This window comes from Micropterus dolomieu, linkage group LG05, assembly GCF_021292245.1.
Source record: "Micropterus dolomieu isolate WLL.071019.BEF.003 ecotype Adirondacks linkage group LG05, ASM2129224v1, whole genome shotgun sequence".
NCBI lineage: Eukaryota > Metazoa > Chordata > Actinopteri > Centrarchiformes > Centrarchidae > Micropterus > Micropterus dolomieu.
The window spans coordinates 11,231,844-11,259,837 of record NC_060154.1 but is presented as its reverse complement, the minus strand read 5'-3'; the positions used below and the strand labels follow the sequence as shown (position 1 = coordinate 11,259,837).

General features: G+C 39.3%; 2 protein-coding genes and 1 long non-coding RNA gene across 9 annotated transcripts in view; 2 read left to right on the top strand and 1 right to left on the bottom strand.

The window, feature by feature from the left end:
• Positions 1-208: 208 nt before the first annotated feature.
• crtc1b (CREB regulated transcription coactivator 1b) lies at positions 209-19,464 on the top strand. Of its 7 annotated transcripts, XR_006825231.1 has the most exons (15): positions 209-409; positions 2,377-2,493; positions 3,018-3,143; positions 4,093-4,154; positions 4,436-4,530; positions 5,048-5,133; positions 5,227-5,270; positions 5,755-5,978; positions 6,165-6,316; positions 6,574-6,822; positions 7,386-7,472; positions 7,887-7,926; positions 9,606-9,667; positions 12,411-12,497; positions 13,246-13,264. XR_006825231.1 is itself a non-coding variant. In XM_046050481.1 (14 exons), the coding sequence occupies exons 1-14, from the start codon at positions 284-286 to the stop codon at positions 15,072-15,074; spliced, it is 1,656 nt and encodes a 551-aa protein (XP_045906437.1). In that variant the 5' UTR covers positions 210-283; the 3' UTR covers positions 15,075-15,185. The 7 variants fall into 7 exon arrangements, 6 of the variants coding, with proteins under 6 accessions (XP_045906438.1, XP_045906437.1, XP_045906434.1 ...); XM_046050481.1 differs by lacking the exons at positions 7,887-7,926; positions 9,606-9,667 and adding an exon at positions 15,049-15,185 and having other exon boundaries at positions 210-409; positions 13,246-13,420; XM_046050478.1 differs by lacking the exons at positions 7,887-7,926; positions 9,606-9,667 and adding an exon at positions 15,090-19,464 and having other exon boundaries at positions 212-409; positions 5,063-5,133; positions 13,246-13,420.
• Positions 19,465-21,445: 1,981 nt separating this feature from the next.
• Positions 21,446-27,994, bottom strand: part of LOC123971578 (cartilage oligomeric matrix protein) — a 16,382-nt gene continuing 9,833 nt past the window's right edge. Inside the window, exons 12-19 of the mRNA XM_046050483.1 lie at positions 25,646-25,698; positions 25,337-25,530; positions 25,044-25,222; positions 24,886-24,934; positions 23,623-23,819; positions 22,662-22,834; positions 22,239-22,378; positions 21,446-21,844 (exon numbers count right to left, since the gene is read on the bottom strand). Of these exons, the coding sequence (XP_045906439.1) occupies positions 21,786-21,844; positions 22,239-22,378; positions 22,662-22,834; positions 23,623-23,819; positions 24,886-24,934; positions 25,044-25,222; positions 25,337-25,530; positions 25,646-25,698 (1,044 nt within the window). The 3' untranslated portion in view covers positions 21,446-21,785. The remainder of the gene's footprint in view (positions 21,845-22,238; positions 22,379-22,661; positions 22,835-23,622; positions 23,820-24,885; positions 24,935-25,043; positions 25,223-25,336; positions 25,531-25,645; positions 25,699-27,994) is intronic.
• LOC123971579 lies at positions 22,297-27,988 on the top strand. Its single transcript, XR_006825232.1, has 3 exons — positions 22,297-22,399; positions 22,681-22,922; positions 27,859-27,988. It is a non-coding gene; the product is annotated as an uncharacterized LOC123971579 (long non-coding RNA).

The following is a 27,994-nucleotide window of genomic DNA, read 5'->3' as shown; positions in this document are numbered from 1 at the left end:
CCTCTCATCCCTTTCATCCTTTCTGGATAAACACAGGAGCACCTTCGGTAACAGACTAATATATCAAGCATCTTGAGCACAACATCTTCATTCGCTGTGAATAAAATCCTTATCTTTAAAGTCACCCTGCGTGGTTAAACCCTGGGTTACTGTCAACAGCTGGAGCAAGAAGACAAAAACATCAGCACGCTACGTTGGTGCCGCTGACCGTGCGTGATGACGACACCAGAAGGCCTTAGCGTTGTGTGTAACGTAACATTCCATTGAGAAGAAGAGGGGAAAGATGGCGTCCTCTAACAATCCTCGCAAATTCAGCGAAAAAATCGCTTTGCATAATCAGAAACAGGCGGAGGAGACTGCTGCGTTTGAAGAAGTGATGAAAGACCTGAACATCACCAGAGCTGCGCGGGTAAGACCTGCACACCCCGGCTGTTTATGTGTTGTTGCGCCGCTGTTTGGCAGCTACGAACGCTGCGGAGATAACGTTAAATGTTAACGTTGAGATGCTAAGTAGCTAAAGTTAATATTAACGTCCTTAGCTGCGTCAGATCAATACCCCCAAGTGATGTTTTCACTTTGCCTGTTAAAATCATTGCCAGCGTCATTCGGATACAGCAAGCTAGCGTTACTCGTGTACAGCGTTAACTAGCTTAGCTAACGTTAGGCAGGAGCTGTGAATAATGTGCACCTGCGCTCTGTCTGTGGCTGTTTTGAGCGGTCACTGTCATTTCATTGGCAAACAAATTGTCTGATATGTAAAGCACAGGACGACCAGATGTTAGGAAAGTCAGCTGCTAGAAACTTCATTAGAGCAATCTCTCTGAGAGGGCTAAGTTAGCATTTGCTAGCTTATCAGATGTTAACCAGCCTTCCCAGCTGTGGACCCCCCCCGTTAACCAGCTTAATGTTACCCTCTCCTTTCGCTCTGTAGCAGCTTGCTATTTTTAACAAAAAGCAAATATCAGGCTGGAAAGTACCTACAGCTCTCAACAACCCACATTCTTCTGTTTACTAGCTCCATGTCTAACAGTTTAATTTAGTAAGCCTACGTTATCGTTAAGCTAAGTCAGTGTAACTTTGGCAACTTTATCCCATCAATGTGAAACAGGTGACTTAACCACTATAGCCGTGCAACTAATGGTTATTTTTGTTATCGATAAATCTGTAGATTATCAAAATCACCCAGTATCCCAATAGTCCACTTGTGGTATCCATTGGTAGAATTTATTTTGATAATTAAGTTTGATACGTCGTATATTGTGCAAAAATTCCAAACATTCTGACATTGGTTCTAGCTTCTCAAAAATTGAGGATTTGGTGCTTTTCTCTGTTGTATTTTAAAATGAAGATCTTTTGGTTTGCTGTTGGATATTTTATGATGAGCATTTTTCACAATTTTCTGACATTTTATAGACTAAACAATTAATTGATCAATCAAAAGAAGAGATCGAAAGAAATCAAGCAGTACATTCAATGATAATGTATAATGTGTAATATATCACAGTTGCAGCCTAGTTTACTGTATGAAGTATCACAAAATGAGATCAGGAAAATCCCATTACAATTATCTGCAACAAAACTTATTTACATTGTGTGTGTGTGTGTGTGTGTGTGTGTGTGTGTGTATATATATATATATATATATATAAACAACAGAGTAAAGCAGCACATCTTAACATTTTAGAAGCTGGAACAATACAATGTTTGCAGTTTTAACTTAAAAATGACTAAAATTATTTTTCAAAATTGTTGCCCCTTCATTTTCTGGTAATCAATCAAACAATCGTTTTACCTCTCTTAACCACAAAAGAATGAACATCTTGTTGCCAGGAAATGTTTGGGCTAATTGTTAGGCCCTGCTGCTGGAAATGATGCCCGCAAGTTGCATTAGGGTAAATCTGAGCTGTACTGTCATTTACTGCAAGGGGAAAAGATTAACTAGTCAGTTTTGTGGTCTCTACCAGATTTCTTTATGTCGCCATTCCACCATCAATCCATTGCATTTGTTCGGATCATTATCAGTCAGTTCATTACTTGCAAAAAATTACTCCCATCACAGTGTTTTTGTAATAACACACATTCTTTGCGTGGCTGGTTAAGTTTTAAGACACATGGCTAATCACCAGGTGTGTTACATGGAAAGTAGTTACACCAGCTGTCAGTCAGGTGTCATTCACCTCAGCTGATTTGTCTTCCTCTTGACTGTTCATGAAACAGCCAATCTGCCTGTCTCATCATGTTTCGTCTGTTAATGGTTTCATTCATCTTTCATGTCACCACTTTGGATTGGCAGGCCTCGTTCATATGTAGCATCACTTTTTTTGTGAATCAGACCAATCATTCACTCATGCTTTCATGCAATTTTACTTTGCACAGTTGCAGTTACAGAAGACCCAGTATTTGCAACTAGGGCAGAATCGTGGACAGTACTATGGAGGCTCACTGCCCAATGTCAATCAGATTGGAAATGGCAACATTGACCTGCCTTTTCAGGTGAGCCCTTAGCCTCTCTCGGCTGGTAAATCAATGGCTTGTTCTCGACCAGTGTACTTTTCTTAGCTGTTGGCGATATTATTGGACATACAAAGGTTGCAGTTATCTGTTGTATTGGTGAAAGATTGGCTCAAAAACAGATAATTCCACATTTTTTAAAAGTCTGCAGGTTTAGTCAAGGCTAGGACAGCAGTAAAGTGTTTAGAAATTACCTGCTGGTCCAACCAGGTTTTATCGTGGTTCATGAGCGAAAGGAAGCCAGAAGTCTGTTACACAAGTTCTACCAGTTCTACCCTGCAGTGTAATTTGCTTCCTAAATTTTAAAGTATATCATTGCTTGTCATGGCTTTCCATCTTTAAATACATTTGCCAACTCAAGCATCAATATGGGGGGCCCATGGCTTGACTCATTTTGAAATGAACACATTTGCACCATAAATCCTAAAGACATTATCCTAAGACATAGTTTTGTTGTGTAAGTGAGCTGTTTTGCTGGCCTCATTCACCTGGTGTGTTCACTGTAGAACTCGGTGCTGGATACCAGTCGGACAACTAGGCACCACGGGCTGGTGGAGCGTGTTTACCGTGACCGGAACCGCATCACGTCTCCTCACCGCCGGCCGTTATCAGTCGACAAACACGGACGCCAGATATCCTTTTGTGTTTTTGGAAGCATAAGGTTTTGAGAATGTTTCGACTGGATTCATTAATACTCTGAAGCTTCAGAGGCTGCTGGGACATCATTCTTAATCTTGCACTTTAGTCTGTTAGTGTAATTAAGTTGGCATGTTTAGAGACATAACACTAGGTCTGAACACACTGATTTACTGCTCCTCCTCTAGTGATGCTATAATTTACAAGAGTCCTAAAATGCTCACAGACGGAAATACGATACATTTTTCATTTCAACTGTAATGTTTATAGTTGCAATATCAAACTTAAATTTGAATTTGTACTTGGGGATCTAAATTATATCATGGAAAGCTCCTCCATGTCTGACTTTTAAATAAAATTAGATAGGCTTTAAGGGCTGTGCTAACATGACTAGCATGCTTAGTAAACATACACGTTATCTTGTCAAAATATAGTCTGTAATTAGAACTTATTACACTGAATACTCCCTTCAACTGTAACAAGTCATGTCCCAAATGGGTTTTAAAGAATTAATAAACAAAAACAATTAACATTTGACACCTCCATAGTGAAGCAGTGTGAGTCATATACAGTGGTTTCTTATGATTATTTATATAAAACAAAATGCACTAGATGCGGTGATCGAAAGAGGAGAAGGCTCTGTGTTGTTCAATAGATTCTGAACAAAGGGTGAGATGAATTGTTTGTTTCATCACCTGTGTTGACAGCCTGTTATTGAATGACACCAGGCAATGCGCTGTATTGTTACACTGCTGTTGACAAGATTATTCTTAGTAATATTAGATCACAAGACACTGTCTGAAACCTTTTTCAAAGTAATTGGATCCCAGTAACACTTTTGTGTGGTCATTTATTATGTATCAGGTCTATTATAGGCATGAAACTGTGGATTAGCTTAGATCCATTTTTCATCCCCTCTACTTTATTAGCCTTAACTAAATTCACATTGACAGCTGTCCTTACAGCTCAGTTTACCTCTCCCCGCCGCCAGACACTAGCTGGAGAAGGTAAGCCTCCTCCCCATGTCCATGTCCAACAAGGGAATGCAACCTCACACAGCTCAATTGCAAAAATTATTAATTATGTGACTCTGCAACTGTGTGGGTAAAAAGAAATTCCCAAACTCAGCCAACACACAGAAGGCTGCGTATTGGGCTGTATGAAGGCAAGTAAAGGTCTTTAAGAGAATGTGATTCTTGATGGATTTGATGCTGTAGAATTGGCTCTCTGCCAGTATAGGGGATTTGGCAGTGATTTTTCTGACCTCTCATCTTTCTAACACATACAGGACAAATTCGGATTCTGCCTTACACCAGAGCGCCATGAATCCCAAGCCCCAGGAGGTGTTTGCAGGGGGGTCACAAGAGCTGCAGCCAAAACGAGGTAATGAAATATCCAGTTACAAACACGCTGAGCCACTTTTATTTATTAATGTGCAATCCACTAATGCAGGCGGCGAACCTTAAATGATAAAAGTGTTGATGTCACCAAGAAGTAGATCTAGACCCTTAATGAGATATTTATGGTGTAAATGGATACTTGAACTCTGGCAACGTGTCACTTCAGTACTGTACCAGTACTCAGCAGGCTTTAGAGAAGTAACATCTCTGAATAGAGCTGACTCAAGATGGTCTAGAAAGGAGGATCAATAATTCACTGATTATCCATGGATTATATACTTAAATGTGTGAGGCTATGATATAATGAAGCCAAGATCAGCTGGCATCAACTCAGTCTGTCTGGTGGTCACCTTGCTATTTTTAGACGCTAAGAAATCTAGCGAACAGCACTATATCCTGCTTGACTGGCTCGGATATTGATGACTCATTTCTTGTACCGATTTCAATTGTTATGTATGTTGTCATCGCAAGCAACTGTGTCTTGCTGTTTCACTAATTAGTACTGCTGCTAACAGTGCCTGGGACGGAGAATTCAGAGTCAAATGCAGACAAGGATGCCCAGAAACAGTTGTGGGATGACAAGAAGGTACTGACGGGGGAAAAGGGAAGGTCTGTACTTGTACACTTGTTATGATACATTTATTTATATTTGCGGCTCATGATTATGTTTTCTCGGTAGGATGATTCATCAAAACCCAACACGTGTGATGTCCCGGGAATCAAGTGAGCGGTTTAAGTATATTGTATTATTATTGTTTACAGTCAAACACCACTGGAGTATTAGCAGGCTATCAGTCACACAGCCATGTGTTCTCTAGTCCTACAGGAAATGGTCATTATGGGTGTATTAACACAACTGATAAGCATCCTAGTAAAAACCCAAAGGCTGCTGATCAGGCCAAGACTGTTAATCAAGTTAATACAAGAATCCTGAACATTTTCAGATGCGCTTCTGGGTTGGTTTACATCGGAAACATTTGTAAACATAGGCCTACATTCCTAATTGGGATCGGATAAGAAACTCAGAAATTCAGAAAAGGCTTTCATACAGAAATAGCCAAGTTTAAATGTGGTGAATAATGCCACAAAGCATCAGGTTCTTTACTTTCCGTTTTGATGGGTCAAATCACTATGTCAGAGAAAAATTCAGAAGTTGGGTGAAATAAGAGTAACTGTTCTCATGTCTCATAGAACATGTGTCTTTTAGTATATTCCCATCACCAGACCAGGAGTTGAACCCGTCCGTGCTCCCAGCTGCACACAACACCGGTGGTTCGCTGCCTGATCTGACCAACATCCAGTTCCCCCCTCCACTGTCCACCCCGCTGGACCCCGAGGACACCGTGGCCTTCCCCTCCCTCAGCTCATCCAACAGCACGGGCAGCCTGACCACCAACCTCACCCACCTGGGCATCAGCGCTGCCAGCCATGGTAATAACTTTAGTACAGTGTACCCCAGGTGAGGACATAAGAGACATGTACATTCAGCAGTACAACAGAAAACTTTGTTGTTGCCATTTGTCTTGCAGTTTAAATTTACAGCACTTAGTTGGTTTGAGTTCAGTGGGATACAAAGAAACCTTTTATGTGTACTCTAAAAAACATTTTCCTCGCTAGGGATTCCCACCTCATCCCAGCCCACCATGACTGTAACGGGACAACGCCGGCAACCACCCGTGGTGCCCCTCACCCTCACCTCTGACCTCCATCTCCAGCAGTCCCCACAGCAACTTTCACCCACTGTCTCCTCACCCGTTAACATCACACAGGTAGGTTCTGCTCAGCTGACTTAAAGTTGTGGCCTAAAGCTTTGTCGTGTTTTGGTTTGCTGGACTCCCGCTATAACATGAGTGGAGTGACAGTTATCCCTATACAACTGGCTAAAAAGCATAGTCAACACAATCCTATTATTACACAAGTATGTCTCCACACTATTAGCTATGGTGAACACAATGTTGAAATAACACTCAAACAGCTGTAGTTAATTAAACGTAATTTGCATTTTATGGATCTCGCCTAAACGCAGTCCATGTGCGTCTTTCCTCAGGCCGTGCCAACAGAGTCTTTGACCCTGGAGCAGCAGCTCTCCCAGTACCCCCTGTTCAACCAGCTGACGGCTCAGGCCCAGGCTCAGCTGCTCAGTGACCTCCAGAAGCAGCAGCAGGCCCTGTCGCAGGGCATCCAGCTCATCACCTTGCCAACTCTGGCCTCCCCTGGTACCGCCAGCAGCCCCTCCCCAGACAGCCAGACCACCGCCAGCATCAGCATCAGCTCGGTAAGAAATCAGGAAGTGTAGTCAGGAAGTGGGAGCAGAATTAACAGTTAATGTCAATCACCTAATTAAGAGAAAGACATCTTTACTCTTGACAACCATTTTTACTCCAGTTACCTTCAAACAAGAGTATTTTATCACTTTCAATTCACTTATTTTCACATTTTTGCTATGGAAGATGCTTGCAGGTCCTTTTTAAAGTTGACAAATTCTTCTCACCATTTGGCAGGTAGCATTTTCTCAGCTTTTGTGTTGATTAAGGCATTTACAGATGTAGTTGGTTGAATTTGTGTGTAAAGCATTCTCTATAATGCAGCAACTTTAGCTATATAACTAGAGTAACACCCGCAGCTCTTCACGCACTGGACAAACTAGGTAGCCACAGAGTAGCACCACATCTTTTCTCGTGGTGGTTTTTAATATTTCCCACCTATACACACACACATACATAATGAGCAGATCCAAGCCCACTGCCTCTCACAACCCGTCCTTTGAGATGTGTGTGTGTGTGTGTGTGTGTAACAGGCATGACGCTTAGTGCTAGCTAACCCTCTTCCCTCCAACAGTACCGCAATCAGACTGGCTCACCAGCCACTCAGTCTCCAACCTCCCCAGTCTCCAATCAAGGCTTCTCCCCTGGCGGCTCGCCTCAAGTAAGGGCCCACCCACCGAGCTAGCTGCTGTTTGGGGAAGGGCTTTGCACCTGGGGGAAAGCTAATTGTAGATGAGTTAGGCTGCTTTTCATTCTCTGTATTGGCAGTTAACCACTCATGGTGTCAACAGCTGCATAAATCATTTTTTCATCACCGCTGTCACTGTTCACTGTGTGCATTACAACATGGCGTTTGACGGAGGCCCTGACCAGTTGCTAGTCAGAAAATGTTCATTTTGTAAAAGTTTTAGGAGGATATCTCCATATTTTTATCTATTTTTATATTATAATCGGTCTGGCCGATTCTCGGCGCCGATATTCAGCATTTTTCCAATAATCTGCGTCGGTGATTTTAAAAACAGTTAGCCGATATAATTAATTAATAAAAAAATGCTCTCCTTTGGCTCTGATGCAGCTGCTTCTCAGTCTGATCGAGGGCTCGAGCCCACAGAGTGGTGAGTACAATATCCTTCCCACAGTACTAGCTGATTGGTTACAAGTCACGAGTAATAGCCTATCAACACTGACTGTTGTGCGGATATAGCCAATAGAATGAGCGAGCCATCACACTGCAGCCCCTTCCCTCCCCCCTCAGCAGAGCTCCGCTACACACACACACGCTGAGCGAAGTGAGCAGACATCTATGTAGCTTACACAAGTTTACCGTGACTACGGCCGTTACTGTAAGTAAGTACAGCAAAACCAGCTATACTAGTAAAAGGCTGATACGGCATCAGTACAACAAGCAGGAACGTGCACAAAGCGATATTTTAATCTATGTCTCATCCACCGCAGCTGTGTTTTTGGTTTTACACAAGCACATGTGCTAGCTCGACTCATAGCAAGTTATAAACAAGCTAAATCTCTGTCTGTAGCCTTTAGCTGAGATGCTAGGTACCTTTAAAATTTTGCAAACACTTGTAAACTCAGCTGCTTGTTGAGAGAAACCAGTTCCCCTCTACAGCAGCAGCAGAGGGAGGAGGAGGACTGAAACTGACTGACATCTTTTTTCTAAACTTCACTCAGTATTTTGATGTCAGAAATATAGTTTATTTTACATGTTCCATTTGTTTCCAGTGAGATACTGATTTTATGTAGTGACTTTGCTGCTGTAAACTTTACTTTTGTTGCTGCTCTGAAAACAGTTAGTAGTTATAAAATATTAAATTTGATTACTGTTCTGAATTCTTTTTGAAATAACTATATTAATAATATTTTTAAAAAGGCAATTACATAATGAAAAAACAATGTATCAATTAAATCCTAACAATATAAAATAAACACAATAAAAATGGCAGCAGGTAAAGACAAAGTTTATGATAATTTATAAATCGTAGTTAACAAGTCCATCTCTGGGATGGAGCTCTAATTCATTTAATTTACTATTTATAAAGATTAAACATGATAATTAACTTTAATCTTGTTATTTTTAACAAAGTTTGTGTTATTCTTTTTGACACCAAGATTAAACATTTTAAAGCAAATGTTTATCGGTTCCACATATCGGTCATTGGTCTAATTGGTTACTAATAATGGGGATCGGCCCAGAAAAAAAACATATCGCTTGTTCCCCACTAGATATACTTTTTTTTTTTTTTTTTTTTCTTAAATAACATACTGTACATATGCAAATAGTGAAACATGATGATCTTGCAGAATATGATGCATTGATTAATCTACCCAATAGAATATAAAGTAGTTAAAGTTAGCTCAACCGTAAACATCTACAGCAATGAAATTCAACACACACATTAATGCAGTAGTAATATTAATCAAGAATCTACAGTCTAACATTAACCAAGCTGGCTAAACTGGCACATTTACAGAAATGTTTTTTAATGTGCACTGTCCCTGTAATTTTAAACTGTACAAATAAAAAAAACATCATATATAATTGTAAAACGCTGACGGGGACCATTTTACTGCACAGTGAGTATTTTAAGTACATTTTGCTATAATACTTATACTGTAATGAGGTTTAAATTGCAGAACATCCAAATCAGAAATACTTCAGTGAAGTATTTACTTGTAGTGGAGTATTTTCAAAGTGAGGTTAGTATTGGTACTTTTGCCTAAGTAATGGACCTGAATATTTCTTCCACACCCACAGTCTAACTGCACCTGTGTTTTACAGGTCGAGCTTTCCCTTTTAAGGACGGTGGCTTTGTGGGTAACCTGCGTGTGAGAGCCTAGCAGGTTTGTTGTGAAAGCGAGTCTTTCCCGGTGTGTGAGGGGTAGTTATGTTACTTTAGCCAGCCATAGTCATTAAACCATCTTCTCTTCACGATAGAGTTGGTCCAGACTGAAGAGCCAGCTGGTTATCAGCATTGTAAATTATGAAGCTGTTTGTTAAAATTTTCAGCTTTACTGTAACACATTGTTTTGGACAAATTGGTAATATGCTCTAGCTCAAACTGTCACACTTCAGAATAATATTCTGATTACTGTGAGACTTCATTTTCATCAGTCAGACTTTATGGTGAAACTCATTTGTCTTTTCTGAGTCAAGAGCTTCCCAGCAGCTTGTTGGAGCACAGAGGTAAACTCTGCCTCAGTTTACATGTGCTATTCACATACACACACGAAACATATCACTCTCACTAATGGGGAAAAGTCATCAGATCTCTGTTGCGTCTTCAGTAAAACATTTGGCTTGAAGGCAAAGTCTGCCGTATGTGTCTTAATAATACACTTTCTGTGATTGTTTTTCAATGTGCAAGGCCACTTCATGGCAAAAGGCCACACATAGTAAAGCAGTTATTTTGTCAAAATCAGTACAACTGAATCACTGGCAGTGTTAAAATATTTAAACAGATAATGTAGTTGAAGGTGCCCTGTGGAGTTGTAAATTGACAAAAGTTATGTGGACATCCAGTGTTACTCACCAAAAAGCATTATGTGTATATTTGAGGTCCAACAAATGTGCATTTCCTTCCTCATAAAAAAATTAGTTGTTGTTGACATCCATGTTTACTGGCTTGCAGTCTTCTTCTCCACTGTCTTTGTCAGCACATGGCTGCATATCGTGGTGTGTTACCGCCACCTGCAGATCAGTGGAATGAAGTGAACTAAACATGGACCCATTCATATAAAAGCAGCTTTATAACTAGAAGTCAACACGCCACAGGGAATCTTTAAAGTGAGAACCATAGACCTTATAAAAGAAGTGGATGTAGTCACAGTGACATCACCCATTGGTTTGTGGACTACAATTTAAAGCCTCAAATTTGGCATGGAGGGTGGCACTGGTTAGTTTGGTTTGCAGAGTGTATCTGTAATTCATATTAACCTGGATGCCAATTTTGGCTAGCGAAAAATTGGCCTGAAAAAATTTACTTACCGGAAAATTGAACAGCCGACTCCGACGGCACTCAAATTTACACAGTGCAGTGGAAACCAGTTACCTTTAAACTCATTGACAGGTCTACCTGGTAGTCACTTGTCAATCACGAGGTAGCCCCACCCTAAAGCATAGCAAGCGCTGCGTTATCATCTATTTTCCTCTAAGTGGGACCATAATTTAAAATGAACATCATGCTGTATTGAAGAAGACTTGAAACTAGCGATTGAGATCATTAGATTTTTAAGGCACTTCCACATTGGCTGAGCAAAACGAGCCGCTGCTGTACAGCAGAGATGTGCAGGTGACCAAATGTTTTGGTCAGCTCTGGTGTTAATCACACAATATTATTGTAACGGCAATAAAATTACATTTATTCATTTAGCTGACGTTTTTATCCAAAGCGACTTACAATTGCTATACATGTCAGGTCGCATGCCTCTGGAGCAACGAGGGGTTAAGTGTCTTTCTCAGGGACACAGTGGTGGATGGGTAACAGTGGAGGATTGAACCCGAGTCTCTCACACCAAAGGCAGGTGTCTTATCCATTGCCCCATCACCACCCAATATCTTCATTACATTTTCTCCATATATTCAAACCGCTATAGAAGGCTACCTGCCTAATTGACAACATGCCGACATCAGATGCACACCCATCTAGAAACCAATCAATTGCAAGCATAGGGCGATGCAGCTAACGTAGGTGATGACAACAGGACACAGGTATGTCTTGTATAGTTCTTTAGTGCGCTCGTATAATTGCAATGTTAAATCAAAACTAACTGGATCAAATGTATAATATATAAGTAAAATGAGAACCGTGGGTTAGATTTTTAGGCGTAAAAAGCCCCTGAGTCACCTGTGGTGCATCAGGGACTAAAAGGCTAGTGTTAAAATAGTTTGAGTGGGAGAGAGAACAAGGCCTAGTCCTGCAGGTGGTTAGGCCAGCATGCAAGTTGAGCTACCTACTGTGGAAATGCTGCGCTATGCAGTTTGGTACAACTGAGATGATTTCTGTTCAGCTGAAACAGTTTGGAGCATGCACTCATTCTTGCTGGAGTCAAATCTGTACACCAGAGGTGGTGAGTTAGTTATACCAAGACCAACAGTAGTAATGGACTAAAAATATCAGAATAACACTCAGGTGGACAAATACCAGAATTGCCCTTTTTAACAGGTTGATTTGTGTTTGTGTCGGTGAAGAGGGCTACCGCAGTCAACACCTCACTGCCCTTTTGTGTGACCTTTCCACAGGGATGGGACAAACAACCACATCATGCTCAAACTTTCATTTCATGTCTTATTTATTTATTTAGTTTTCTCCTTGTGTTAAAATGATTTAGTGTGTCACAGAACATCACTTTTTCATTTTTTTTTTGTATTGTTTTATTAGGCTCCTTTTTGTCTCTGAACCGCAACAGCCCTACCCATTTGCTTTGGATTATTGCTTAGTTTGCGTTTTGCTTGTGTTATCTGTTATTCCATGGCTAAAATGTCTGCTTATAACTTGGCTTCTGGCTAATTTTGTTTTTGTGTCTTAATTGTAGCTGCCCTCTTGCCATTTATTCCTAATTTTGTGGGTGACTTCTCTTCCTCCAGCACATTCCTGTAGTGGGCAGCATATTTGGCGACTCCTTCTACGATCAGCAGTTGGCATTGAGGCAGACCAATGCCCTTTCTCACCAGGTGATACAGAACGCACAAACAATAAGCAGCAATGGCATAAATGTTTTCTTTTGATAGCCTCTGTGTCACCGAGGATTTCAATAAGGACTATATTCACTGGTCTAAAGATGTGTTGTTCAGGTGGCATCGATTAGAACACCCACAAAGCAGTCTTTTACTTTCTTCAATCTTGGTTGCCTTTAACAGTAGTCATACAGACGTATGATTCCAATAGTTATAGTGTGTGGTCTGCCAAGAACAAAATTAGCAATAATCAGAAACCTTGACGCTGCATCACATGAACAGAGTTATCACTCTGCTTAATACATAACCAATATTCATTAATCACTAGAAACATAAAGTTACACTAGCAGCTGGTGTAACTCATATCTCTGTCAGTTACAAACATAATACAACTAAGATAGTATAGTAGTTGTCCAGTTTCATTTTAGCTAATAATCTCCGCTTAGCATGCTAACAGTTAGCATTGAGACCTGTTCTTTACAGCTTACAGAGTAGAACATAGAATGATTCCTTCTTTACACTTACTTATAATCAGTCACGCACACGGGCAGTCACACAAGATGGACCACGACTAATTCAGGCAATCAACTCTACTCTCATGAAGATATGTTACAAACTCCACCCGCATTGGGGAACTATCGAAACTGAAACTAAACTCGTGGCCGCACAGAGGCCGCCGTTAGGCAACTAAATCATCAAACAAAGTCTTTTATACACTCTGACTGGACAATTCTGTACTTTTTAGCTGGAGCAGTTCAACATGATTGAGAACCCCATCAGCTCCACCAGCCTTTACAACCAGTGCTCCACCCTCAACTACACACAGGCCGCCATGATGGGCCTCACCGGGAGCAGCCTACAGGACTCCCAGCAACTCGGCTACAGTAGCCACAGCAACATCCCCAACATCATCCTAACAGGTACCATTGAGTGTTATTCAGGAAGTTATTAGGTTGTAGCTGGCGCACAAAGTGGAAACTGGATTTTACAGGGCTGCAAAAATTCCACTTATCTTTGCTTAAGCTGCACCTTGCACTTGTAGTACTACCCCAATAAGTAGTATTAAGTTTTACTACTTTCCCAGGCTGAAATGAGCCTCTACCCTCTTCTTCTTAAAGCACAAGCAAAGCCATCTGTCATTTTCTCTCACTGGTTTTATGTTCAATGAATGATACTATAGCTTTCCAGAAGGTGCACTATAAATACATAATGTGGAGTAATTTATTCAGTAAGTGCAGTATTGATTAACAGTAACATTGTACTAGACATAGTGACAGTTGTGATCTCGGCATGCAGCGACATTGCCAGAAATATGTCCAATGGTAAAATAAACAAAAAAAGCAGTCTGAAGATCACCCAATTCTCCAGCTCAGTCAAATCTATTTGGACAAGAAAACAATGTAAGAGGTGACACTTGGTTTTATTTTCGTTGGCCAACTTTTGTATTAAAATGGAATATTTTTTTGTTTGCTTGCTGGGATCCAGATTTATTTTTAGCTATGTACTCTTGTTGAGATTTCAACTGAGATAAAGACTTATTCATTAGTAGTTGAACTGTTTTTATCATGTACTGAAACACGTGTCCTTTGTGCATGCAAACACAGCATGTAATATTTTTGTGTAAATATATTGAATGAACATTATTTACTTTAAATGATGCCTAAATAAGCTGAATGTTATTCCTGGAAAAAAAAAAATACAGGCAGTTTAAAAAAAAAAAAAAAAAAAAAAGTTAATTTCAAACCCTGGAAGCAACATTTCAAAATACACCTGCATTGTTTTGCATTTTGTGTCTTTCAGTCGAATGAAAGACAGTTTTTCCAGTCATATTTCGTCATTGAAAATTTCTTCAAAATAGTGTTAAAATATCGTCTCATTCTTTTGAACCCAATATCGTGTATCATCTCGTCTCCTGAGCTAGGTGTATCGTCACACTCCTTCCTGCCTTACTTGCTGTAGTTTTGCACGCTCATGGTTTTCCTGTACAATGAGGAATCATTAGTGACATCACGGTTTCACCTCTAAATAAAGTCTTTTATATAATTTGGCTAAACTGTTTTTACAACCTGTATGATTCAGTCCACCTGTTATTTTTGGCCTATTGGACCTATTTTTAGTGATGTGACAGATCACTACTTTGGGAAGTGCTAAGTTATTGGAACTGAGATAGAATCAATAGCAAAAAGAAACCCAAGTTCTGATAGTTAGTTTTCTGTAAATGTTTGGTGCTGCAACAGCACAAATGTGCAGACGTGTAACAATGTCTTTTCAAACATTTCAGATGGTGGCATTTTTTAAACTGAAAATATTGTTTTTTAAGTAACGTGTAAAATAACAGATTGATTTTAACTAATGAAAATATTTATGGATAATGTTGTCTATACATCGTCAAAATTACAAACATAACCAGTATGCCATGCTAGGAACTAGCTGGCTAAGTAGTTGCTGTTTTTAATAATTACAAAATGCGAAATACTTCTTTTAACCTCTTTGACCCTGTCTAAAAATGTTCACATGATACTTGCTGAACCTGCCCCGTCTTTCTCAGATGTCAGTACCCACTTCTTTCTCTGATGTCACGTATCTCAGTCACAGGGGAGTCTCCTCCGAGCCTCTCCAAAGAGCTGACCAACTCTCTGGCGGATGTCGGCGACGTCAGTTTTGATGCGGACTCTCAGTTTCCTCTGGACGAGCTGAAGATCGACCCACTCACCCTGGACGGACTGCACATGCTCAACGATCCTGACATGGTGCTTGCTGACCCCGCCACCGAGGACACGTTCAGGATGGACAGGCTGTAGCGTAAGAAACTGACTGTTGCCAAGAACAAGAAGAAAAAAACTACACTAACTTGTGAATGGAGAGAAATAAAGGGCAGGATGAACCCTCTCCCTCGTTGCATGGCCGTCTAGCTGTCCGACCTCGCCCTCGACTCCGTGAAGCCCTTTGAAACGATGCGCCACCAAAAGACAACAGGGAAAAAGACATCCAGTGGCTTGCCGGGTAATGGCCTCGCCATCGTTTTGAATGAGATTGGTCGCTCAGCGCTTTCGCTAGCCTGCTGTGTTTACGGTGTACCATTACATGCCACATATATTCCAAAAATGCACATTGACTTTTTTTTCCCTTTTCATATCCACTTTAATATTTGTTTTGTTGAAATTTGAAATTTGCTCGTAGCAGGAAGCTGCTAGGACATTGGGCAAAACCGTACCCGTTACACCGGCTGGGTTAAAAAAAACAAAGAAAAATGTTCCATAGCCGGTTTGCTTGTACCCTGCAATCAAATGAATCGGTTTTCCCATCATGCCGTAACGGCTTTCTATTTCACACTCAAAGCTTTATTTTTGACAACCAAATGTTATTTTCATCATGTACTGTATGTTTTGATGCTTTATGTATTTATATGTTCTATTTATTTGGTTAAAGATTTTATATTCCATTTCATAATTTAAATTTGATGCCAAAATGCTCTCTGTAGGCATATTGTAAAATTGCACTGATGTAATTTGTGTCTATTTATTAATTACTAACATATTTATATATGTGTTTGTTGAGCTACTTGGTTAATGAAGGAGTGCAAAACCTCCCCATAGTTGCTCTTTGGTGTTCGATGTGCCATTCTCTGACGTAGGACGTGGTAGACGTTGCCATGCTGCAGCCCAACGGTCAAATTAAAATGTCATAGTTTTTAGCACAGCTCCAGAAAATGCTGCGTGCTCCAGAAATGGGTCGGTTTTATGCCACTTGAATTAACTTTTTCTGAGAAAATCATCAGGTATTTCTATTAAACTAGAAAGCAAGAAAAACATGGCCACATTAATTTTCTGCCGGTGAAAAGCCAATAATATATCCAGACTGAACTTCTTCTCGGTGACGGAAGCGGTCTGTTTTTAAACACTAAAATCTTAAATCTTTTTAAGTCGTCACTGTGAAATCACCTGATTTTGCCTTACATGAGTATTCTACTGTTCTACTTAAGTGTCTAATGTGACAGCGTATTTTCGTAACTTATTGTAACATTTTCTTGTATTTGAGAGGAACTTAAGTTTTCAGTCAGTGATATCTGTGGTTATGTTGTGTAAGGTTTGACAAATCAATGTACTGTATTTTGTATCGGTACAGTTTATAGCCAAATTGTTGGTGTTTTTTTTAAAGTGGGGCTAAAAATGAAACAAAAAAACAAATGAAAGGATGGGTTTGAAGTATTTGAGCAGTGCAATTATGGGGAGGCTTTTGCTCCTTGACGGGGAAGCTCTAACAAAAACGCTAATGACCTTTGCCAGAGAAATCATCAATAACAAAAGTACCTTACAAAGTATAGGGATTTTAATGGCCAATTATATTATTGAAGCCTCCAAATGGTTGTTTTCATAAGAGTTTATGAAATAAGGATTTTTATTGTAGAACGTCGTTTTACTCCATTTAGTAAACCGGATATAGTACATAAAGCTTTGGTTTAAGAAAGAATGAGTGTATTTATATATCTAGTATTGTACGCTATTATTCTACAAGATCGGCCCCGTTCCATTCAGTATTACAGACAACAAAAATGGTGACAAAAACAATCAGGGATGTAGTAGAGTCTAAAATTGTTTACGACACCTTGCCTATCGGAAAATGTTTACACGAGTTTCATCTGAAAATGTATATATTGATTTTATCTCTAACTACATCCATGACGCAGTCTCCCTTGCCAAAATGTGTGGAACAAAATCACTCAAGTCATTCACTTCAGATTTCTAGTCTGCGTTTTGTCAGAGTTTCCCTGAGAGGTGTGTTTAGGTGTGTGGGATCATGTTTGCTATACTGTAATGTTCATGTACAGACGTGCTAATCATTTACTCACCTAAAGCGCTGTTGGAAAGGCTTTCCACCCACCTACCCCCCATCCCCGAATAGGAATCACGTTTGGTTAACTGCACACCTCTGCAGTTGTACAGTTTGTTTCAGTTGAAGTGTTTGTCTGCTGTAATCCTCCATCAAAGGTTTTGTTTTGCCTTGCCTTGCCAACAGATCTGTGATTCCTATGCAAATGAGACAAAAAAAAACGCCCCTTAAAGGAAAAATCCACCTCTGATGTTTTATTGTTTAACACATTCTAGATGTTTAGCTGGATTTTTTTCTTCAGAAATGGTGTTGTATTGGAGGCCAAGGCCAAACGACAACAACAAAAAAGACCTGTAAGAGCTGTTAATGGTCAGCTTAGGCAATTTTCTCTATCAGTAACAATTAATGAATATATAATGTGAGATAGCAAGGCTATTTACAGTGCTCAGTCATTATTATTGCTCTGTGAAGTCTCAATAATAAAGTCCCAATTAATCATTTTTATTTTATCTAAATTATCTTTCTTCACGGGCTCCATATTCTTTTACAAAATGGTTGAAAAAATTTTAATTATAACTTCGACTAAACGGCGAATGCCCGGCTTAGTTATTGCCAATTTTTCAGTCGATGGTCAAATTTGTAATTTAGGAATTCAATGAAAGAAAAATGTAAATTCAACTAGTTTGACTATATAATGAGTGCAGGACATCCATCGAGTTTTGCTCTGGTGCTATGACAATCAAGTGAAATCGCACGCTGAACTATAAATTTTTCTGTGTCAGAGGAACATCTTAACTGAAAGGAGTAAAGCTAAATCCAGCCATACTTTGAGATGAAGTAACATTGGTTTCTGTTTTTTTTGTTTGTCTTTTTTTAACCTCTCACCCTGCCACGTCTTCACTTGGTAATTTTCTCAGTCTTTCCAGAATTCTTCTCCACCTTAACACCTCTCTTCCTGTGTGATTATTGTCTAGAAAGACACCCGTTCTCTTTTATCCTGAAGGAACTGATGCTAAATCGGACGTACTGTTAATGTTTTAGATCACTGAAACGCTATTAAGACTATTTGTTTGGGCCACATAGGAGGAAGAAAAACTTAAAAATGGTCCTGGAAATGCACGGCACTTCACCAATATTATCTTAAGCTGGATTTTTCCTTTAAGTCACTGAAACAAATGTATATTTATTCCTTAAAAAAATAAGCATTGTGTTTGAGCCAAATGTCACTGCTGCATTGCCAGTGACTTTGAGTTGTTCTGTCACTTCCTTCCTGTCATCCTGTTGAATACTAGTCCTTCACACTGACCTTGTACATATACGCTATAGCTGAAACAAAATGCATGACTAAATTGACAGTCAAAACCTCTAAATGAAGGCCTTCTATATGTCCGCAGGTTTGAGTTGTGGAACATAAAGTCTAAAGGGATGCATGTATGGGTTTCTCCTGGGCAACAGTTAACTCAGTTATCTGTTAAGTGACTCTGTTACCTCCATCTCTGTATAATGCTACTTCACCAATGATAAGAGAATGTATTTTCTGTGGAAAGTGTCCCAGTTTTAGCCCAATGACCTGATGTTTTGGAGGTTTTGGTCCCGTCACAGTCAGACCAGAATCGTATCTCTCTGCTTTCAGTCCTCCCCTTGTTCTTCTCTGAAGAATCTGACTGTTGCTCGCTCTCGCCCTCTCGCTCTCTCTGTCTCTCTGTCTCTGCCCCCCCCAACCCACCCCGGCTTGTGCATCATTTGCATATGTGGACTCTTCTCATCTTCTGAAGCTTCTGCATTACACAGTCAACTGCATAACTGCATGACATGATAGACATTTTTGAGCGGATTCTCATCAGTTTGATCTAGCCATGCTCGTGTGTTTTAAGGCATCAGATGCTTGTTTTATGTTGTGGCCGCCTATCATGGTAGGTTTTGGGCTAGTGTCATTCGGTTTTGTTTTTCTGTTTTTGTGCTTTAGTCACAAGTGTTTAGTCCACTAGTTGTTTGGCACTTTATTTGCGACTTCCTGGCTTTTGAGCAGGGACTGTTCTGCCCTATGTGAATGCTGACTGTTTTACTCCCGATGTATACTCCGGAGATATTTTCATGTGAAAGAAAAGATGAATTCTCTATTTTCCTCTGTAAACTTTTGGCTTGTCTTGTTTTTTTTGTGTGGTTTTTTATCAGTGAAGATTTTAGAGGATGCAAAACTAGAAAGGGCTTACTCCAGTGCAGCTTGTGCTCTTGTGTTGGAAAGGAACTGCACTCCGAATGTATTTCCTTGTTGGTCATTTCGGCTTTAGTAGTTAGTTGCGTCCTGAAGTGAAGCAGTTTTTGACTTTGACTGCACATACTGCCACTACCAGAGTACTGTACGGTGCTGCGACACAGTCTCACTGGGACTCTAAAATGCAGGTTACATGTTTTGGACATGGAGAATGTGATTCCATCAAAATGATAACATGTCAAACAACTCTTCTCCATGTTTTATCTACCAAACATGTAAAGCTTGCAGGTGTAATAGTAGATGTTGCATGTTGTACTGGAGAAGACTTGTTAGAAACGTTGAAGCTCTCACTGGTCTACACCTGTACCATATAACGACATGTGACAAAGGTATTAGATGCCTTTTTCAATTGTCACAGGTTTGCTAACAAGGTTAGCTAACAACAACGATAGCAATGGTAAATATTTGAGTTTAGTTAGGCAGCTAATACACATTTTAAAGAGAGGAAATAAAGGCATTTATTAGGGTAAAAAAGTAAACTTTGTTCTAAAATATCTTTGCCTGATCCTGTCTTGGTGGAAAAACAGTTACTTCTTGCATGCAGAGCATGTATTTGCATTTTGAGACTCGGCAGTGATTTCCCAAACATTTGCTGAGGTTTTAGGAATGTTAACATGTGGAAAGCAAACTTTTCAGGCGACGAACGAAAGCTGGAAGTCCATTTTCCTGACAGATAAGATGAACAAATCACCTCAAAGTATATTTTCTACGCGTTCTAAAGTATTTTGTTTTGACTTATCTGCTTGTTTAAGTCTGAGCCACTACTAACGTGCATTGCTTGATTGCACAGCCCGTGTTTATGTTGGGTGAAAAAGCAGTGAATCTAAATCTTGTCCCAAACTGATTAAGCAGATGAGTTCAGCTCAAACACGAGTCCTTCGTTTCAATGCGTCTCGTGAGTCCCAGGATGAAAGGAAAGAGTTGCTGCTCGGTCTTTACTGCTTGTTCCTAGAGTGTTTTAGGTCTGAATAAAATCTCCCTTTAATAACCCGGGGTTTTCTAAATGACTCTACAGCTCTCTCTGGAAAAACAGTTTAAGTTCCACCTAAAGCTTATAGTGAGAATAGCATTATATCACTGTTGCCCTGTAAGTCGTAGTAAAAGATCTGTAGCTATTTATTTGTTGCCATGTGATTCTCCTTATGTGACCATTTGTTTATAAGATGAAAGAAAAAAATGTCAATTAAATTGAATGTGGAAGACAGATTCTTCTCTGCACATAGTCTTGATTTGTAGAATATGCCGGTTTAAAAAAAAAAAACTGTCCGATGTCATTTTAAAACACTGCAGCGTGTTGCTGTGGACATGCATGGTGTTTTCAAATCCTGTTGTATATTGTCTTTGCTATCGTTTCTATTTTGTAATCTGTATTTCCAAATGCAAAATTTAAAAGATTATTTTGGATATGTGCATGCTTGTGAAATGTTCAGAATGTTGATTTCCACTAAAAGCTGTTGAGTTGGGAAAAAAGTCATGTCTGTTACTTAAAACCAAATGCATTACCTTTTTTCAGTGTAGCTATTATATGATAGGGCTTTACCATTAATACATTTAATTTAAAGAGCACCTTTCTGGATATTTAAAGACCCAAAAATATATTATTGTCAGTCTTTTTTTTTTTTTTTTTTTTTTTTTTTTCTTTGACAAGCTTAGAAGACATCTCCGGACTTGAAGCCATCTGACATGTTTGCAAATTAAAAAATAATAGCTGATAAGCAAATATTCTATGATTATTGGTTAAAGACTAGAATAAGTATTTTTTGAATAGGCACAGCTGTGCAGACTTATTAAATGGTCACATCACACTTAGCAGAGTTTAAATTCATCCAGATACTGAACATTACACCAAAATTCACATTTATTCATGACAGTTAAATCTTTACAATAGTTTCTCTTTCAAAAGTACAAATGATTATTTTTATAATTATTTATGAAAGAAATTTTAGTTCAGTAACAACTAAACATTACATTATTATTATAATTATTATATATATGTAATTTTACTGCTGTTTCCTCTTCTTGCAGGAGTTAAAAGCATAGCGATCAGCTTTTATGTATAAAATATTTCAGACTCTTGTGGTTGACATTTTATAAATGTTTCCAAAGCGCTGATGTTATTTCTGACGCCAGTTCTACTTTGGAAAGTCCTCCCAGAATTCCCCAGTGGTCTTTTGTTGTCATCAGACCGCCAGCTGGACCTGCTGGGCTCTGTAGGTGTCAAAGTCTTCGGGAAGAGTGTCTGGAGAGAGAAACCACAGGAAGAGAAAGAACTGTTAGAGCAAACGAAGGAAAAATAATAATTTCACACAACACACCTAAATTGATCAGAATGCTCATTCAGTTTTTTATGTTTACATGCTGGCTATGCCTTCTTTAATCTTTTTATGTATGTTAACTTCATGTTGAGCTTTTTTCAACTATGTAGCACTGTAACAACTAAATGTGATGTCCCTTAAATATTGTTCATTTGTAAAAAAAAAAAAAAAAAACTTCAATCAAAATAGACTAATAATAGGGTCATTAAAATATGCAAACCCAAATGCCAATGTAATTGTGACAAAGGTCAGAAAATGAATTGTTGAAGGAATGAAGAGCACTTTCTGGACACAGGACACATCGGACATTTGACTCACCGTTGCAGCGATAACGCAGGTTGGCCCAGATGATGTTCTCCTGGGAGAAGCAGAAGACTCCAAGTCTACCTCCTCTCATTGTGGCGTCAATGATAACACCTGTGTCCGCCACCATCTGAGGACCCTCGTAGAAGCGAACTCTGCACACCAACAGACCACAGGTAACACCACAGGAACGAATGGATTCAGGATTTGTGGGAGTTAATTCTTAAGCAAGACTAGTTAGGGGCAGCTAGGTTTATTATTTCTCTTTTGGTAGAGGTTTCTCCCAACTTCCGGTATTTGTGCTAGCTCCACTAAACATGTCAAGGACCCATCTAAATGCACACAGTTGAATTGATAAATATATTTCTCATGTAACTACCTCAGACAAGTACTTTTTTTCCCTAAAGAGGGAAAGTATTCCTTTAACTCAGTCAGTACCTGATGTATCCGTCGGCAGGTCGGTGTTGGAGGAACCAGCGGTAAGAAGTCTTGTCCTTCCAGCCAACATTGCGAGCATCTTTCCACAGGAGTTTGACCTGGTCACTTGTGTCGCCGGTGTGCCACAGAGCGTTCCTCAGGTTTTCACCTGGACCCGTGGTCGACTTCACAGCCTTTTCAACACCACAAATGACAAGAAGCATCTCTCTTTGAAACGTGCTTCGATTGCAGTAGATCAGTTAGCATAGCATGGCAACTCTTGTAAGTTTGTGTAATTAATCGCTCATAAATAATTTATTACTGCTTTATGGATCAGTTATAAGCTGTTAATAAGAACAACATTTTGGTTGCCAAGTTGTGAAAAAAACATCCTTCAGCCTGCTTTTCTTTTTAGCTCTTTTATTAATTAACAAATCTGGATGACCCTCTATTTATAAACAGTTGTTTAACATGTACAACTGCAGACTTGATAGATTAGTGTGAGAACATTTTTTAATGGTTTATTAAGATTTATAATGGCAGGTGAGTGACTTTTGCAGCACTTTTCCAGAAGGCAAGTGATCGAACAGTCCATTAGAGGATCTCCTAGTGAATTAGAGAGGGCTAAAAAGAAAAGCTAATTCATGCTGGATGAGGTTTTTCCACAACTTGGCAACCCAAAATCTGTTCTTATTAATGGCTTACAACTGCTCTATACATTTACATTAATCAATTATTTATTACAGCTTATAAACCCTTTATAGTGGGGTGCCTTATCAGAAAGTGGTTTTAAACTGTTAAATTTCTGCAACAGTCATGTTTGCAATTAAAGTACATAATAAAACCTAATTATACATCAGTTAAAGAGTTAAATTAAAGGTGTCCCTGAGTAAAACAGTACTACACAATCCACAGGAGGACATCAGCTAACAATCTAAAATTTGAATAGGCCTTTATCTTAGCATTGGTTTTTTCCGGTCACCTTCAGTTGGATGCCTGGTTCTGCCACGGCTCTGAATGGGTTTGCCTGCCAGTAGATCTGTTCCACCTGCTTCCACATCACCACGTAGAAACTGGAGCTGTCCTGGTACCCGAAGATAAATCCTGCGTAGTCGTCGTCCGTTACCGTGTTTACATGAAACGTCCCTTCAAAATCCACGCCGCTGAAAGCTGTGTAGCCTGGTGGAGACATCGTGCAATCTTTGAACGTCATGAAAATTTGCCCCACTTTATATTTTGTGTTTTTGGTCTGGGTGAGTGGGAAATGGTTAGAAAATGTCTTTACATGGAAATCCGGAACATATGTTGCTTATAAAAGAACTCCAAAGCTAAATTTTTTGACCCATAGCCTAATGATCTTTTTTTCCTGCATTTGTGATTTAACTAAAACCATGTGTACTTTACTTCTAATTTAGTACAAGTACAAATCTCCCTGTAATTGACAACGTTCAGAACTCAGTTCAGTCTACTAACATTGCACAATGCTGTAGCATACAGGCCTACCATACATTTCAGTTACAGAACTTAAAGGGATGCACCTATTTAAATAAAGGGTGGACTCAGGATACTGTAAATCACTTTATTTTAAATAAGACATTTTGAGGAATACACCTGTTCGCTTTCTTGCTGAGCATCAGATGAAAAGCTAAATAACACTCTCATGTCTGTGCGCTAAACATGAAGCTACATCCACCAGATTATCTTAGCTTAGCATAAAGACTGTAAACAAGGGGAAATAGTTAGCAGACATGTTCACTGTCAGCTTTAAAAGGTGCTAATTTTAGGATTTCGTTACCTTTGGTCAGACCCAGGCTAGCTGTTTACCCTTCTTTCCAGAGTGGTATCAGTCTTAAACCTCCTTTTAAATTTTATTAGTGAAGTTTCTACCAATTACAGGTTCCTCCTAAATACCCAGTGGAAGGAAATGAGGAAAATATACATAGCAAAAGGTCCAGTGACGACAATAATCACGTTCATGTGTGTCATTCCATGTGAAAAGGCTAAAAAAAAACACACCAGTATAATTCACAGAAGTCTTGCACAAACTTCCAATCAATAGATCGCAAAAAATATACAATGTAAACATCAACCTCTCATTTTTTAGCGTTTTTTTGTATCCAGCACTTATCCCACTGAGGGTTTGTGGTTGTGGACACCACTGCTCGAACCTAGCTGTTTCCTACTTACTATTTAACTCAGTTTCTCAAAATGTTTGAACTGTTGCTTTAGATAGCAATGCTCTTACCAACAGCCAATCCAGGATCACTGTTCATAGTCTGGACAATCTCTCTTCCCTGCACCAAAAAAAGAGTGGATTTAAGAGAAAGTTCATCGGAATAAGAAGATGTTCAGTATTTTGGGACACAAAAAAAAATATAAACAAGACAGGAAAAAACGCTCAACCTGGTTCAGCACCACCCAGTTGGGGTCGATCTGTGCATCTCCCTCCGGATCTAAAACGACCGTCTGATACTCTCTGAAGTCGGTGAGGGTGACCTCGGCGTTTTCTGGACAAACGTCGATGGTGTCGATGATAGTGTCGTTGTCGAAATCCTTCTCGCATACATTACCCACACCATCACCTGAAAAGATACAGTGTCATGGACTGAAGAGCAAAACATTTTCTTTATTTGTTTATTCCATTAGACGTGAGATAAATTAAAATTATGCTACTGTAAGTCAGGGACATTACTGACCGTTGGAGTCCTCCTGCAGGGGGTTGGGGATCAGACGGCAGTTATCTGGACCAGGTGGCAGCAGGTCTGGGATGCCGTCATTATCATCGTCATCATCACACTCGTCTCCCTGGCCATCCTTGTCAGTGTCCAGCTGGGAGCTGTTGATGACGGCTGGACAGTTGTCCCGGGAGTCTTGGTGACCGTCACCATCGCTGGACAAGAGAGACTTTTACTGGCACATGCAGATTCTGGTCTCCTCCAGTACACTCCATACACAGATCAATAAAAGTTAACGTGTGTGATGTGATTGATAAAGTCACACAATACCTGTCCTTGTTAGTGTCACAGGGGTCTCCAATCAAGTCGTTGTCCACGTCCGTCTGAGAAAGATGAAATCAATTATTATTAGTATGAAATTGAACTAAGTCTGCGTGACACACCTTGTACACTTCCACATCACTGCAGCAAGGTGAGGTGAGGAGCTAAACCATCACAGATTTTTGCTGCTGTTAAGTTGTTTTTTGCTTTTTGTGCAGATGTCATTGGTCAGTGTTCTCTTAAAGGCCCTTTTGGCAAAGTTACAACAGAGATTTCTGTCTGTTTTTTGGTGGGCACTGCTGAAGAAGGTGATGTCATTTTTTGCAAAACATTAATCAAAATCTGGAGTTGTTTGTTTGTTATGTTACAAGGCCACTGTCAAACCACACCTACACAGTTTAGGTGAAGCAGCATCTTTATTATGATTGTTTATTAAGTCATGAATATTTCATATTTTAAAGATTTTGCTGATTTTAATTCATCTTAGGGCTGGACGATAAGGCCAAAAATGATATCACGATAAACATTTCATATAATTTGACATCAATAAATATCACGATAAATGCCAAATCAAACATGCATGAGAAAATTAAGTAAAATCTTTTTTCAGTCCCCTTTCTTCAACAAAATAAAATAGAAAAATTAAGTGCTAATTTGTTTGTGATTCAAATTAAGTAAATCAAATATATATTGGACATTTATTGACCAGTAGTTATATTGTTATTGACAAAAATTATATCACGATAATTATCACTATTGTTTTATTACCCTGCCTTAATTTGTCTTTGCTTAAGATTTCACTGTTGCAACCACACCCATTTGCAACGTTCCACTTTACTTGGCATATCCTATTTCTTCCATATACATTCTTGTGCTTTTTGTCCATAGTTAAACCTGTATGTACTTTGTCTCACGAGACTTACCAATCAAATTAACTCAAATACATCTTCAGAGGTGACATTTTTAGCTTACAGAAGCAGGTGTTGATGTTTGATGAGATGTTTGTAAAAGAGCTTTCTGACCTGGTCAGGGTTTGGAATATAAGGACAGCTGTCGCAGGCGTCTCCCACTTTGTCGCCATCACGATCTTTCTGGTCAGCGTTGGGAACCCTTTTGCAGTTATCCAGGTGATTGAGGATTCCTGAGATTAAAGTGGGTATGAGGGAAAGGTTGCTCTTGCCTTAAAACTCCATCTCTGTCTGTTTTTTGGGATACAGACTTAATTAAGCTGTATTTACTGTGTGTGTCAAAGAATTCTACAATCATAACTCACATTATAGCCCTCTCTGATAAAAATACTAGTACAATTAATCCACATTTGCAGCTTTAAATTTACGTTTTAATCCACTTTTGATCCAAATTGATTAGCTGCCACCTGCTGTTCATAACTCAAAACATCAGTACTATAACAAATCCTGAAGGGACAGTGTGCACAAAAAAAAGAATACTAACCATCTCCATCAATGTCTTCATCACATTCATCACCAAATTTGTCCACATCTGTGTCTTTTTGGTCATTGTTTTTGACAGCGCGGCAGTTGTCACAGGCATCGCCAAAATCATCCTCGTCAATGTTCCTCTGGTCTACGTTAGGCACCAACACACAGTTATCCTGTAAAGAAGCTGTTTTAGTCTCTGTAAGAATAAAAAAACATATGTGTACACATACTGTTCTTTAATTTTGATGTCCTTTAAATCATTTTACTATCCTGTTACTGTCTTTTATGTACAAACTTGTGTGTTGAGGATCCCGTCACCATCTGCGTCCTCATCACAGGCGTCTCCAATTCCATCACTGTCAGCATCTTCTTGACCAGAATTGGGCACAGTGAGACAATTATCCTGGAAAGCAAAACTCTCACTATTAAAGTAGACAACAAGAGGGAAAACTTCAATCAGCTCCAATTTTTTGGAGTTTGCAACAGTGTTAGATATACAGTGTTTTGAATCAGTTTCTCCTACTATGGAGAACATGTTTGAATTCAAGAAATGCTAAAACTAGTTAGTTTTAGTTTAGAATTTTGGTGTCCCATGGTGGTCACACGGTGGTTGTTTCCATGTTGTTGCCTTACAAATGGCTTCAGTCAGTACCTTTACCAGCATGTCAACAAAATCTAACTTTATATACAGTATATACTTAATATGCCTGTAAATATTTTATTCAATGCAGATGACTAAATTGTGATCGCTTGTGCTAATGACCAATGTTTTTGTCTCCCCAGTTTTTAAAGCTTTCTCGTGGACATAAAGGAGACTCACCTTGATACAGTTCCTCTCAGGACAGTCCAGTTTCTCATCGGGGAAACCATCTATGTCAATGTCAGCCCCGCAGAGATAGCCGTTTCCAGCCCATCCGAC

What these genes read in the sequence shown, in the direction of transcription:
- crtc1b (XM_046050477.1), top strand. Translation starts at nt 284, where the DNA reads ATGGCGTCCTCTAACAATCCTCGCAAATTCAGCGAAAAAATCGCTTTG. An exon ending in CATCAGCGCTGCCAGCCATG is followed by an intron (nt 5,979 to 6,164) that starts GTAATAACTTTA and finishes TTTCCTCGCTAG; the next exon opens with GGATTCCCACCTCATCCCAG. An exon ending in CCCCTGGCGGCTCGCCTCAA is followed by an intron (nt 7,473 to 12,410) that starts GTAAGGGCCCAC and finishes CTCTTCCTCCAG; the next exon opens with CACATTCCTGTAGTGGGCAG.